The sequence below is a fragment of the Pelophylax lessonae genome (assembly GCF_965119305.1).
Source record: "Pelophylax lessonae genome assembly, chromosome: 9".
Taxonomy (NCBI): Eukaryota; Metazoa; Chordata; class Amphibia; order Anura; family Ranidae; genus Pelophylax; species Pelophylax lessonae.
In genome coordinates this window covers 48,506,943-48,521,681 of record NC_138776.1, presented here as the reverse complement: position 1 = coordinate 48,521,681, position 14,739 = coordinate 48,506,943, and the positions used below count along the sequence as shown (strand labels likewise).

At 43.0% G+C, this 14,739-nt stretch overlaps 1 protein-coding gene across 1 annotated transcript in view; it reads right to left on the bottom strand.

The window, feature by feature from the left end:
• ACSL5 (acyl-CoA synthetase long chain family member 5) overlaps nt 1-14,739 on the bottom strand; it is a 103,349-nt gene that overhangs the window by 61,403 nt on the left and 27,207 nt on the right. The window contains exon 2 of the mRNA XM_082268373.1: nt 3,471-3,643. Within this exon, the coding sequence (XP_082124499.1) occupies nt 3,471-3,626 (156 nt within the window). The 5' untranslated portion in view covers nt 3,627-3,643. The remainder of the gene's footprint in view (nt 1-3,470; nt 3,644-14,739) is intronic.

Here is a 14,739-nt window from a genome sequence, read left to right as displayed (position 1 = left end):
AAATTTGGTGTTATCGCTCTCACTCTCTCGTACTGGTCACTGTAAGTTCAACATGGCACCTCATGGCCAAGAACTCTCTGAAAAGATGAAAAAAAGAATTGTTGCTCTACATAAAGATGGCCTAGGCTATAAGAAGATTGCCAAGACCCTGAAACTGAGCTGCAGCACGGTGGCCAAGATCATACAGCGATTTAACAGGACAGGTTCCACTCAGAACAGGCCTCACCATGGTCGACCAAAGAAGTTGAGTGCACGTGCTCAGCGTCATATCCAGAGGTTGCCTTTGGGAAATAGATGTATGAGTGCTGCCAGCATTGCTGCAGAGGTTGAAGGGGTGGGGGGGGGGGGTTCAGCCTCTCAGTGCTCAGACCATACACCACACACTGCATCAAATTGGTCTGCATGGCTGTCGTCCCAGAAGGAAGCCTCTTCTAAAGATGATGCACAAGCAAGCCTGCAAACAGTTTGCTGAAGACAAGCAGACTAAAGACATGGATTACTGGAACCATGTCTTGTGGTTTGATGAGACCAACATAAACGTATTTGGTTCAGATGGTGTCTTGCGTGTGTGGCGGCAACCAGGTGAGGAGTACAAAGACAAGTGTGTCTTGCCTACAGTCACGCATGGTGGTGGAAGTGTCATGGTCTGAGTCTACATGAGTGCTGCCGGCACTGGGGATCTACAGTTTATTGAGAAGACCATGAATGCCAACATGTATTGTGACATACTGAAGCAGAACATGATCCCCTCCCTTCGGAGACTGAGCCGCAGGGCAGTATTCCAACATAATAACGACCCCAAACACACTTCCAAGATGACCACTGCCTTGCTAAAGAAGTTGAGGGTAAAGATGATGGAGTGGCCAAGCATGTCTCCAGACCTGCTACCCTATTGAGCATCTGTAGGGCATCCTCAAATGGAAGGTGGAGGAGCACAAGGTCTCTAACATCCACCACCTCCGTGATGTCATCATGGAGGAGTGGAAGAGGAATCCAGTGGCAACCTGTGAAGCTCTGGTGAACTCCATGGCCCAAGAGGGTTAAGGCAGTGCTGGAAAATAATGGTAGCCACACAAAATATTGACACTTTGGACATTTTCACTTAGGGGTGTACTCACTTTTGTTGCCAGCAAATTTACGCTGTTATACAAGGTGTACACTCACTACTTTATATTGTAGCAAAGTGTCATTTCTTCAGTGTTGTCACATGAAAAGATATAATAAAATATTTACAAAAATGTGAGGCGTGTACTCACTTTTGTGAGATTCTGTACCTCTACCCGCTTATTCCTATACACCTTACATTAAGGAAAATGATTCCCCCATTTATTTATCATTTTCTTTTAAAAACTCAAAGGATGAAGATGTCTATCTATCTATCTATCTATCTATCTATCTATCTATCTATCTATCTATCTATCTATCTATCTATCTATCTATCTATCTATCTATCTATCTATCTATCTATCTATCTATCTATCTATCTATCTATCTATCTATCTATCTATCTATCTATCTATCTATCTATCTATCCATCTATCTCCAAGAATCTATCTAATCTATCCCCAACTGATTAATTCAGCAGTCAGTGTAATCTGATCTCTCCTGTCCTTTAGTTCTACTTTTGGCATTATAGCTTTAGACAGGATCTTGTATAATAATAATAATAATAATATTAATTATAATTGACAGGATCTGCAGAGAGATCTTGCAGCTCAAAGAGCTCCCCTAGCCCCACCTGCTGGCTTCAAGTGGTAAATAGGATATGATCCAGTGCTGTATTTTATTGTATAACACCTAGAAAAATATTTGTAGTATGTATAAGTGATATTAAGATGGAAGAATAGACACCTGAAAAAGATGCAATCTTTCTAGTAACATTTGAATCTAAATGGGGCACTGGCTAATGTCTATCAGTGGCCAAAGAGATGTTAGTTTTCTCATTTTGTCTTACATAGTTTGGGTCTCCAGTGCTGGGCACAGACCCGTTAGCATTTAGGAAATGTTCCCCACATTCAATCAGCCTAAAATCACTAAAGAGGTTATTGTTGTTGCATCCTACCAAAAAAGTCTGCACTTTATTAATTATTTAATACATAGTTACATAGTTAGTCAGGTTGAAAAAAGTCCATCTGGTTAAAAGAAAAAAAACAAAAAAAAAAAACAGTATTGCAAACCCAACCATACAATCCCATATACACAATCCTATACCCGCAGTTAATCCAGAGGAAGGCGAAAAAAAACCCAGCAAAGCATGATCTTGCTACAGCAGGGGAAAAAATTCCTTCCTGATCCCCCGAGAGGCAATCGGATATTCCCTGGATCAACTTTACCTATAAATATTTTAGTACCCATTTATATTATGTACACCCAGGAAATAATCCAGGCCTTTTTTAAAGCAATCTACTGAGCTGGCCAGAACCACCTCTGGAGGGAGTCTATTCCACATTTTCACAGCTCTTACGGTGAAGAAACCTTTCTGTATTTGTCCTCTGTGATGACCTTAAAGTGAACAACTCAACACCAAGTTCACTATATGGACCCCTTATGTATTTATACATGTTGATCATATCCCCCCTTAATCTCCTCTTCTCAAGAGAGAATAAATTCAGTTCCTCTAATCTTTCCTCATAGCTGAGCTCCTCCATGCCTCTTATCAGTTTGGTTGCTCTTCTCTGCACTTTCTCCAGTTCCCCGATATCCTTTTTAAGAACTGGTGCCCAAAACTGAACTGCATATTCCAGATGAGGTCTTACTAATGATTTGTACAGGGGCAAAATGATATCTCTCTCTCTGGAGTCCATGCCTCTCCTAATACAAGAAAGGACTTTGCTTGCTTTGGAAACTGCAGCTTGGCATTGCATGCTATTATTAAGCTTATGATCTCCCAGAAGAACACCCAGATCCTTCTCCGCTTCAATACATTTGTGTTGTTTTTTTTTTTCCCCCTTTTAACTATTTTAGTCTAAGTATGGCCTCGTTCACACAGGTGACAGAGGAATGGATAAAACAAGCAGATGATCTGTGTTTTTACTACCCCCCAACTACCCATTGGAAAGTTAACATTGCTGATGGATATGTCTGTACACATTGTCGGGATCATGTTGCGGCAAAGTGTATTCAGCATTGTGCTTTTGGCAGGTGGTACCGTGGCCAATTGCACATATTCAAGTGAATGGGACAGTGACACAACTGTGTCCAATGTATGTGGTGCATCAGTATTTCTCCTATAAAACAGCTGACCAGGAGACATCATATCTCCTCCACCGCAGATCGCTTTTCAGAGCTGTCCAAAAAACAGCCACTCGTGTGAATGAGGCCTATAGATCTATGAAAATTGCCTGAAAACTGTCAGGGGTATGGTCAGCAGAAAGGTCACAGCGTGCAACTCTATGACTGAGCCCCATAAACAGGAAGCAAATAATCCACCCCGTGTCATGTGACCAGCGCTGTCACTTTCCAGAGCTTACCTCTGTTCCGATGGACTGCTTGTTGAGGTCTATTGGTGGGTAGACGGGTTTAGGTTTGGTGAGCACATAGATGAACGCCGATATCCCAACTGTGATGAGTGCGATGATAACTGACGTGGGGAGAGGCGTAAACAAGAAACCGAGGCAGCAGCACATTTCCACAAGTGACCGATCTGTCCAACACAAGAGAACAAAACAGGCTAAATTCACCACATCGTAAAAAGAAAAAGAGTACTTGTGTTACAGAATGTACTGATGATATATATATATATATATATATATATATAGAGAATATGAAAAGTAGATGTAATCCCTAACAGAACGAATGTTCTTTAAAGCTATTTTCTTTTCGCAGCGAATGTTCTTTTATTATAGGCAGATAAATAACACATTATGGCCACTAGATGGAGCTGAGGAGCAAATAGTCTAGAAAGAAAGAACATTTCATTTTTGCCCAATTCATATAGAACAAATGTACAAGCAGATTCGCTGGAGGAATGTACATTTTTTACAAAGAGACCCCCATAGTTTGCTCTGTGCATCATAAACATACAGTATGCTGTTGTCCGGTCATGCAATCTGGCTCCCCTGTATCAGCCAGCTGGAGCTGCAGAGGAGAAAAGGGAGCACTGATGATAGACGGGCCATAGGAGCCTATGGCCCCTTTCACACAGGCGGACCGTTCAGATCCGCCTGTCCGTTTTTTTGGCGGATCTGAACGGTCCCCCCATGCATTCCTATGGGGCATCGGATGGCAGCGGAGACACGTCCGCTGACATCTGACCCGATCCGATCCGTCAAATCTGGACGGATGGAAACCCTATTTTCCATCCGTCCAGCGGATCGGATCGGATGGGATCGGGTGAGAACGGACTGACGGTCCGTTGACATCCGATTTCCCCCATAGAGATGCATGGGCAACTGTCAGCTGTGTCTCCGCACACAGTGCTGAGACACAGCTGTCCTCCTGCTGCTCAGCGGGGGATCGGCGCCTCGATCCCCCGCTGAGAAAAACGGACTCCGTCCAACGGACGGAGTGTGTGAAAGAGCCCTATGGGTGACATCACCGCTCTCAGGCATTACTAGCTGTTGTCAAGCGCTCTATTCTCTCCCCTGCAGCTGCTGCAGGAGATCACGTGACCAGACTGGAGCGGGCTGAGAATAGGTAAGTATATAGATCTTTATTATAGAGGATAGTCAAAGTAGGTGTTAAGAGGGGGGAGGGGACGTATTTAAGATTAGTTGGGTATATCCCAGAATTGTTTTATTTATTTTTTAATTCTTTTTATTGAAAAGTTTTCAAGTGCAAGGCAGGGCCTTGGGCATTCCATGGCCAACAACCACAACACTTAAAAACACAAACATAACCCAAACAATTGGAGGTCACTAACAAAGACCCCCCACACACACAAGCTGCTCAGAACCCAATACTCAGTTAAAACACATGAAAAATGGTATAGAAACAATGTCAGGAAACATTATTGTCTCTCCCCTCGTGGCTCCCCACACCCGAACCTCAAGGCGTGCTCGGCTCCGAGTCCCACTCATTTACCGTAGATGTAGAAGTTACCCATACCTGCCAGACCTTTTCATATTTCTTAGGGAAATTTCTAGAAATGTATGTCGCCTTGTACAACGGCACCACAGCATTAACCAGTCCCTTCCAGAAGCCCATGGTTGGGGGGGGGGGTGCGATTTCCACTGAAGGACTATCGCCTTCCTGGCATAGAATAACAGGATAACTATTAGGGTACGTGTCGCCCTGGCCGTCGCCAACTGGTCTACCAGGCCAAGGAGACAAACCCCTACTGTTAGAGAAATCGAAACAGAAGTTAGGTCAGAGATGAACCGGGTCAACCCCAACCAATAGGAAGCGATCTGTAGGCACTCCCAGAAAATGTGGGAGAAACCCACAGAATCGCAAGAACATCTCCAGCACGAAGCCGAGACACTGGGGTAAATACGATGTAGCTGTTGAGGAGTAAAATATATTCTATGCAAGATTTTAAAATGAATCAAGACATCCCTGGTCGCTATAAGCGGCTGAAATGAACTGTCCCACATGTCCTCCCAGTCCTCGTCATCCAGTCCCTCCTCCTCCGCACACCACGCCGCCCGCAGCCCAGCCAGTCTGGCGTGGACCGAGGGCAACAGGGCCCTGTAGATGGTGGACAATGGTTTGCTTAAGTCAGGGTCCCACACTTGGGACTCAAAGTCCCTGCGCTCCAGGCTAGCCACGGGAGTGGTGAACTGCGCACGATAGGCATGGCGGAGTTGGAGGAACCTGAAAAAGAAGGAATTAGGAAACTGAAACTTAGCCTTGAGGTCGTCAAATGTGGCTAGGGTGCCGCCATTGCTAATGTCTGCCAAAGTCTTAATGACTCTGGTTGCCCACAGGGCGGGGTCCGGAATAGACAGGATATCCGCCAAGTGGGGGTTGAACCAAAGTGGGGTATCCGGAGACCAGCGAGCCCGTCTCTGCTCAGGCACAACTACCAAGAGAGTCCACACCCTCACCACAACCCGCATATATCCCAGAATTTTACTTTAATCTTTAAGCATTACATTATCTTGGTAGAACTCAGCACTATCATTCCATTTTGAAATCTGTATTAATAATTGTATTTTTTTAAACCAAAACTCTGAAGCTGTAAAATTAATTTATAGAAATACATAAAAATACATAAATAATTTAAAAATATATATATATAGTGGGGAAAATAATTATTTGATCCCCTTCAGATTTTGTAAATTTGCCCACTTACAAAGAAATAGTCTATAATTTTTATCATAGGTGTATTTTAAATGATAGAAACAGAATATCAATCAAAAATTTAGAAAAAACACATAAAACAAATGCTATAAATTAAGTTGCAGTTCAGTGAGAAAAATAAGTATTTGATCCCCAAGCAAAACACGACTTAGTACTTGGTGGAGAAACCCTTGTTGGCAAGCACAGAGGTGAGACGTTTCTTGTAGTTGGTTACCAGGGTTGCGCACATCTCAGGAGGGATTTTGGTCCACTCTTCTTTACAGATCTTTTCTAAATCCTTAAGGTTTCTTGGCTGTCTCTCAAAGGTTCAGCTCCCTCTATAAATTTTTAAACTAAAAATGACATTTTTGTTGCAGAGCATGCCTAAAATCTGACTTGTGCAGACTTCTAGGAAACTCAGTGAGCCAAGCAGATTAAAGGTAAAGGTCATGTTTACCAACACACAGGTACAATATAGCTAGTTTAGCATTTTTTTTTTATGACTTGCTATTTTTTTCCACAAGAGTAGAAGTAAAGTGGAATTCCAGGGTATACCAGGGTGTGTATATATATATATATATATATATTGTGAGGGATTAGCTCGGTGGTAGGCGTGGATGACCCCTTTGGGGGTGCGTTTTCACAGAGAGATAGCCGATTAGAGGTTGAAAACAAGACTGATTTATTCATGCAATTTACTTAACACAATTGCAAGCATCAAAACAGCCAAAATAAAATAAAAGACAAAATAAATCCTTGCCTCTGTGGGCGGCTACCTTCTCACGCTGGAACCTACCTAAGAAGTCTTTCCAACCTACTGTTGGGCCGACACTGCTGATCCTACAGCAGACACTCAAATGTCCATTTGTTTGCTTTTCACACAGCACAAACATTGTCCATTGAACATGTCCCTTTGTTTTCTTTCACACAGCACATGTTCATTTATAACAGGATCCTTTACTCTTCAGATTCTTCATATTGAACACAGTTCATTTAACAGGTCCCTTTACTCTTCACACTCTTCACATGGAACACTTTGTCTTCTCACCTTTGAGACGTCTTCACTCGTGGTTACCCTCCTTAGCTTCACATCGCTGTAGGGGGTCTTCTCCCATGCTCACCAGCTTGTCGGGAGGCACACATCCGACTGTCCCCCTCTCCCAGCCCACACGGCGACAGGCGGCAGCAGTCCTTCTCCCATGCCCACACGGCGTCGGGAGGTACACGTATGTCTGTCCTCCTCTTCCCAGCTCACACAGCGACAGGAGGCAGCACTCAATAGATTTTCTCTGGACAAATTATAGAGTCCTTGATCTCCTCATTCTGAACAGCTGAATGGTTTTCAACTTCCTGCTGGCTCTCTCTGCAGCCAACACCCTATAGTATCAGTGAACTTTCAAAGCAGGTGGGAATGTGTCTCCTCTCAGTGACTACATTCCCAGATTTACCTGACTTCCTGTCACATACCCCCCCCTCTTGTTTCAACCCTAGGGTTGGGACACATATTTCCAGGCACGCATGTGTCAGGCACTGCTGACTCACTGATAAGCCTCCTATTATCCTCAAGCTTCCGGATGAAACTGTTTTGTCATCTTCATTGACAGATTTCTCATAACTGCCACACAGTTTGTCTCTCATCTCATATACACATTCTTCAACTGCATTTTTGGCATCATTTTGCTCCTTCTCGTTTCTGTCATCTTCATTGACAGCTTTCTCATAAATGTCAGACAGCTTGTCCCTCATAACCGTCTGTCCAATCCACCATGGAGGACCGTGATCCATAGGCAACTCAATTGGGCTAGTCTTAATGTCTTCAACATTCTTAAGACGCCTCTCTCTGCAATCCATAAATGTTTTCCACAAAACTTTGAGAACCTTTGCTTCACTAAGCTTTGTTCCAAGTAGGGACTCTTGACATCCCTCTGTGACTTGAGTTGCCTCTCCATACATCTGTACACAATCATTGACTTTTTGTTGTAAAAGGGAATGATCTTCCTTCTTGAGCTTTGCTTGCTCTAAGATGCTGTGCAGAGGATTTTCCAATTGAGACAACAGGCTGTCACACATTTCTTCAAAGTGACCCCTGTTCCTTTTCCCAGAGATATCAATATCATTCACCAAACATTTCATATTCATAGGCAGATCGGAAGCATTTGCACTCATCAACTTCTTAAACTTTTCGCCCTCCTGAGCGAGTCGCAGTAAAGGCCTACTATTTGATTTGATATTCAGTTTATATTTCTTGCCAAACTCTTCACAGAAGTAGTCAACCAGAACATCATCAACTTTCCTTACACCAACATAGGGGTTAAAGGCAACAACACAGTTGAACCCAGCGATCTGGGTGGTATCCATTATAGACCTCCTCTCTGCATCAGTGAAGAAGCATGGAACTGCAACACATTCTTTTACAGGTTTCTTCAATGCACTTTCTGCTGAACTATTTGACCGCTCAAGGTCACCTAGTTCTTTTTCTCTATCTGAATTCCACATGGAATGCATCTCAAGATCACGATCAAACTTCTGCCACCCGTCTTTCACCAGTTCCATTTTGGAAACACTCCCTGAAAGGCACTTATTCATTTGCTTCACGTTTTCACCAACAGCCTTAGTTTTCCCCACTAGGTTTTCAGCCTGAACTGAGAAATCATCACATTTCTTACTCAGCTCCTTTGTTTGCTGAAGCTCTAATGATACATTTTCCAATGCTTGAAGTTTTTGAAGGAACGGTTTATTCCAAAAGGGTGATTCAAGCCACATGTCATCACATTTCTGAGGCTCACTCAGGACAGACCCCAAAACACTGATCCTTTTAAAAACTGCATCAGGCACACTATCCCCTCTTTGGGACAGATCCTCTGTTGCCTGGAATTCCTCTTCCAGTTCCTGCAACGGAATCTTCATCTCTTCTACTTGCTGTTCTAAGGCTCGCTTAGACTTTTCTAGCTCCTGAACTCTTTTCACAACATCCTCCTTGGAGCTGACCAATTCTTCCATTTCTGTACGCAGCTGTTTGTTAACACTTTCTAGTTCAGCCTTACACTCTAGAGCTTCCTCCAAAGAGCGAGCCAAGAACAGGGCTTTGCTCTCGTTATCACGCACCTCCGTTTCTGCACGGGCGCGTTCTTCTGCATATTTTGCAGACACAGTCTTCTCTTCACCAAGCATCTGATCAAACTTCTTTTTCACATCTTCAACACACTGTAATGAACCAACGCTTTCTTCCATGCGTTTTTTCATATCCGCTATCTGAGCTTGCAATGTTGCGACTTGCTCTGATAGGTTTTTCTTTGCTTCCGCCTCCTCTTTTAATTGTTCCAGGAAGCCATTTTTCTCATCTTCCATTTGTTTGAGCTTTGTGCTAAAACTCAGCCTTTGACACCTCTCTTCCTGTAAGAGTTCCTGCGTGTCTTGCAGCTGCGATTCCAAGATAGAAAAATCTTCCGCAATTTCTCTAGATTTGCTGTCTGCTTGAGAAAGCTGATTTGTAACATTGTCCAACTCAACCTGCAGTCGGTTTGCCTTCTCTGACAGCTTAGCACACAATCGGTCACCTTCTGACACCTTGACTTGCGATTCCAGAAGCTGTGCCTCTACTTTTTCCCTCTTATGTTCACAATCTTCTTTTCCCTGCATAAGAGCCTTCACCTCATTGGCTAGCATCTGGGAATAAGAATGTAATTCTGCCACACAGGCTTCTTTCTCCTTTAACTGCTGCTGGACACGTTGGGCTTCCCCTTTCCAACTTTCACAGTCCGCACGCCATTCATCTACCACATTGCTTAAAGTAGTGAGCTCATACACAGTACTCAGTAATTTAGCCTCTCTTTCACTTTTCTCTTTGTCGCTGAGAGACAATGTCGCTTTCAGAGCAACATTCTGTTCCTGCGACTCCTGCAGGTCTATTTTTGTAACTTCCAAACACTGAAGACTTTTTTCCAGCTGATTACGCAACTCCAACATATCAGCCATACTTTGCTTCTGCAAAGTCTGAATTTCACTTTCCTTTTCCATGAGGATGGTATCTTTCTCCATTATAGTCTCTCTGCGTTTTTGCAACTCGACCAAAAGAAGAGCAGTGGATTCTTCCCACTGTAACACATGAGACTTGAGTAGTTCATTCATTTCCTGCAAGTTTCTATGCTCCATTTTAAGCAATTCCAAGGCTTGTTCCTTTTCTTCCATTTTCCGTTGCAAGGCATCCAACTCAGCCCTGCACACATACTCGGTTTCTTCCAAACCGATGGCCTCCATTGGCTGCTGGCGTCTCTGTTTCCAGCCTGCCATGCTCTCTTGGTGAGCCTTTTGCTGAGCTGCAAAGCTCCGCTGAAAATCCGCATTTGCCTGCTGTTGAGCTGCATTTGCTTGCTGTTGAGCTGCATTTGATATAATCAGATGTTTCAACATCTCCTCCATTTTGAGTTTACTTTTCATCTGAGCACACTGCGTCTCCATAGCAGTTTCATCAGTGTTGCTAGGGATAACAACCTTCCTCTTTAGTAGACTCTCTTTAGGCATGGATGGGGCTGGTTCAGACGGCAACATCCCCTCCATCCAAAGAATCCGGTCTCTCATTTCATCTATCTTTGCATTTTTCAGGCGTTTGGACCGCCCCATCTTCAATAACTCCACAAACAAATTTTTCACAGTCCAGCAAACAATTTTCAGACCACTGTCTCTTCAACACATGTAGTTTTTCTCTCTCTTGCAGGATCTCTTTTCCTGCGCACACAGTTTGTGCAGTCACTTGCACCAGACACAACAAAGTTCATCAAAAAAATTTTGAGACCCCTGTCTCTTTAAAACACTTTTTTTTTTTTTTTCTGTCAGGATCTTCTCTCCTGCACACATAGATTGTGCAATCTCATGCACCAGACAAAGTTCATCAAACATTTGCACTTCCTTGCAGGGATCTTGCTGCTTCTGCCCGCATCCTCCACCATATGTGAGGGATTAGCTCGGTGGTAGGCGTGGATGACCCCTTTGGGGGTGCGTTTTCACAGAGAGATAGCCGATTAGAGGTTGAAAACAAGACTGATTTATTCATGCAATTTACTTAACACAATTGCAAGCATCAAAACAGCCAAAATAAAATAAAAGACAAAATAAATCCTTGCCTCTGTGGGCGGCTACCTTCTCACGCTGGAACCTACCTAAGAAGTCTTTCCAACCTACTGTTGGGCCGACACTGCTGATCCTACAGCAGACACTCAAATGTCCATTTGTTTGCTTTTCACACAGCACAAACATTGTCCATTGAACATGTCCCTTTGTTTTCTTTCACACAGCACATGTTCATTTATAACAGGATCCTTTACTCTTCAGATTCTTCATATTGAACACAGTTCATTTAACAGGTCCCTTTACTCTTCACACTCTTCACATGGAACACTTTGTCTTCTCACCTTTGAGACGTCTTCACTCGTGGTTACCCTCCTTAGCTTCACATCGCTGTAGGGGGTCTTCTCCCATGCTCACCAGCTTGTCGGGAGGCACACATCCGACTGTCCCCCTCTCCCAGCCCACACGGCGACAGGCGGCAGCAGTCCTTCTCCCATGCCCACACGGCGTCGGGAGGTACACGTATGTCTGTCCTCCTCTTCCCAGCTCACACAGCGACAGGAGGCAGCACTCAATAGATTTTCTCTGGACAAATTATAGAGTCCTTGATCTCCTCATTCTGAACAGCTGAATGGTTTTCAACTTCCTGCTGGCTCTCTCTGCAGCCAACACCCTATAGTATCAGTGAACTTTCAAAGCAGGTGGGAATGTGTCTCCTCTCAGTGACTACATTCCCAGATTTACCTGACTTCCTGTCACAATATATATATAATATAAATATATACTGTATATATTTATTTATTTTTTTTACTTTTCAATCTGCAGCGCTGTCATTTTCTGTAAAATGCAATGCAATATGGCTACCTGGAGGCATTATATACACTGTCAATGTAGAGAACTTCCCCAAAAATGTAATTTCCTGCTTGCGTGATTTGATTGACTAACCATTTTTCCCAGAAATCTGCCCAAGTTGGATTTTAGGCATCCTCTGCAACAAAAATGTCATTTTGGTGAGATACTCCCAAAGTATTAATGACTTCTAAAGGGATGCAGGCACTGCAACTTTTCTCACTGGCAGTGCATCAGCTAATTAATAATGAAAGAGTCGCTCCCATTCAGATTCGCTCTGCACATTGACAAAATCAAACAGCTTTTTCTTTAGAGCAGAAACAGGTAAGAATCTGCAACAAAGTTTGCTAAAGCTGTGGTCTGGACATATTGTTTTGGTATTTGACAATTAACGTATGTCAATTTTTTTTTAGATTGTAAACTCTAACTAGCAGGGCCCTCTGATTTCTCCTGTATTGAATTGTACTGTAACTGCCCTCATGCTGTAAAGCACTGCACAAACTCTTGTTGCTATATAATTCCTGTATAATATTATAAATAGCTAAGGTAAAGGTGTAATCATTTTTTAATTATTTTTTGAATTGTATCCTTATAAAGTGAATCCATAATTAAGTATGTTTGATATTTTTTAATGGTTACATTGTGTGGATCTTCATAGTAACTGCCATTTGCAGTAGGTTTTCTTCAACCTCTGCATTTTTCTTAACCCGTTAAAGACCGCCCGCCGCAGTTATACCACGGCAGGCAGCCCCTCCTGCACGAACCGACGTAGGTATACGTCGGTCGCGTGCCTGCAGCTAGGGGGCAAGCGCAGCTGCCGGTGGCGCACTCCCGCCCCCACTCAGCAGCGGGGCCTCCGATGCACGGGGCAGGCGGCTCCGATTGCCGCCTGACACCCGCGATCGCTCCCCGCTCAGAGAGGAGGACGGGCAGCTGTTGTAAACACAGCTGACCGTTCTTCTCTCTGGAAAGATCACAGAGCGCCTGTGATCCTTCTATGTAGGATCACATGTCTCTGTGATCATTTCAACAGCCCTGCCCCCTTACAGTTAGAATCACTCCCCTAGGCTCATATTTAACCCCTTAATCACCCACAGTGTTAACCCCTACCCTGCCAGTATCATTATTACAGTAATAGTGCATATTGTTAGCACTGATTACTGTAGTAATGTCACTGGTCCCCCCAAAAGTGTCAAAAATGCCAGTTAGGCGTCCGATCTGTCCACTACAATGTCACAATCCCGCTAAAAATCGCAGCTCGCCACCATTAATATAAAAAAAAACAATAAAAATGACATAAATCTTTCCCGTAGTTTGTAGATGCGATAACTTTTGCGCAAACCAATCAAAATGACATATAGTTACATAGTAGTTGAGGTTGAATAAAGACAATAGTCCATCCAGTTCAACCTGTGTAGGTGTGTGTGGCCGTAACCATCTCTCATACCCCTGAATGTTCTGATCCTTGAGATGTACGTCCAAGAGTCTTTTGAAAGCAACCATACTTCCTGCAGAAACCACCTCTTGTGGTAGAGAATTCCACAATCCTGTAGCCCTAACAGTAAAGAACCCCTGAGGTTAAAACGCTTCTCCTCTAATCGCAAGTCCTCATGCAATCCTTTCGACTGAAAAGATTTTTTTCTATGCTGAGATCACCATTGAGATATTTATAAATTGCTATCATGTCCACTCTCAGGCGTCTCTTCTCCAGGGAGAATAAATTTGCGATTGCAGACGCTAATTAGTTTAGTTGCCCTTCTCTGGACTCTCCCCAGCTCCAAAACATCCCTCCTGAGGACTGGTGACCAAAATACGCTTATTGCAATGTTTTTTTTACCAATATAAATATGTAGCAGAAAACATTTTAGGCCAAAACAAATTGGCCTAAAATGTTAAAAAAAATTTGATTTTTTTTTTTTTAATTTTTGGGGAATGTTATATAGCAGAATGTGAAAAATATTAACTTTTTTTTTTTTTCAGAATTGTCGCTCTTTTTTTGTTTATAGCGCAAAAAATAAAAATTGCAGATGTGCTCAAGTACCACCAAATGAAAGCTCTATTTGTGGGAAAAAAAGGACACCATTTTATTTGGGTACAGCGCTGCACAACCTTGCACTTGTCCGTTAAAATAACGCAATGCCAAATCGCAAAAAATGGCCTGGTCATTAAGGGGGCAGATCCTTCCGGTCCAGAGGTGGTTAATAAAGCTTGTTAAAATCCCTTCAATGTATATTGATCACCCAGAGGAGATTGTTTTTTTTTTTTTTCCCCAACAATAGCAGAGTTTTACTTTATCATTTAACTGTCTGTGTATCTATTGCAGAGATTACCCCTCACTTCTTGTCCTGGTGACGCCCTGACACATGCCTTGGGATGGCTTATCTCAGTATCTACAGAACAAAATCAGATCAGCATCTCCCGTACAACCTTGCAATGTGTTTCCCTGAAATTATTATTTTTTTACTTTTTCTCAGTAAAGTTGCACTTTAAATAATTTCAGCATTTGACCCTGAAAACTATTTGAAATTGTTGGGGGCTATGCAGGTCATAGAATCTTCCTCTGCCGGGTTTAGTTACAGTCAGCCGGATCTGCGTGATTGATTT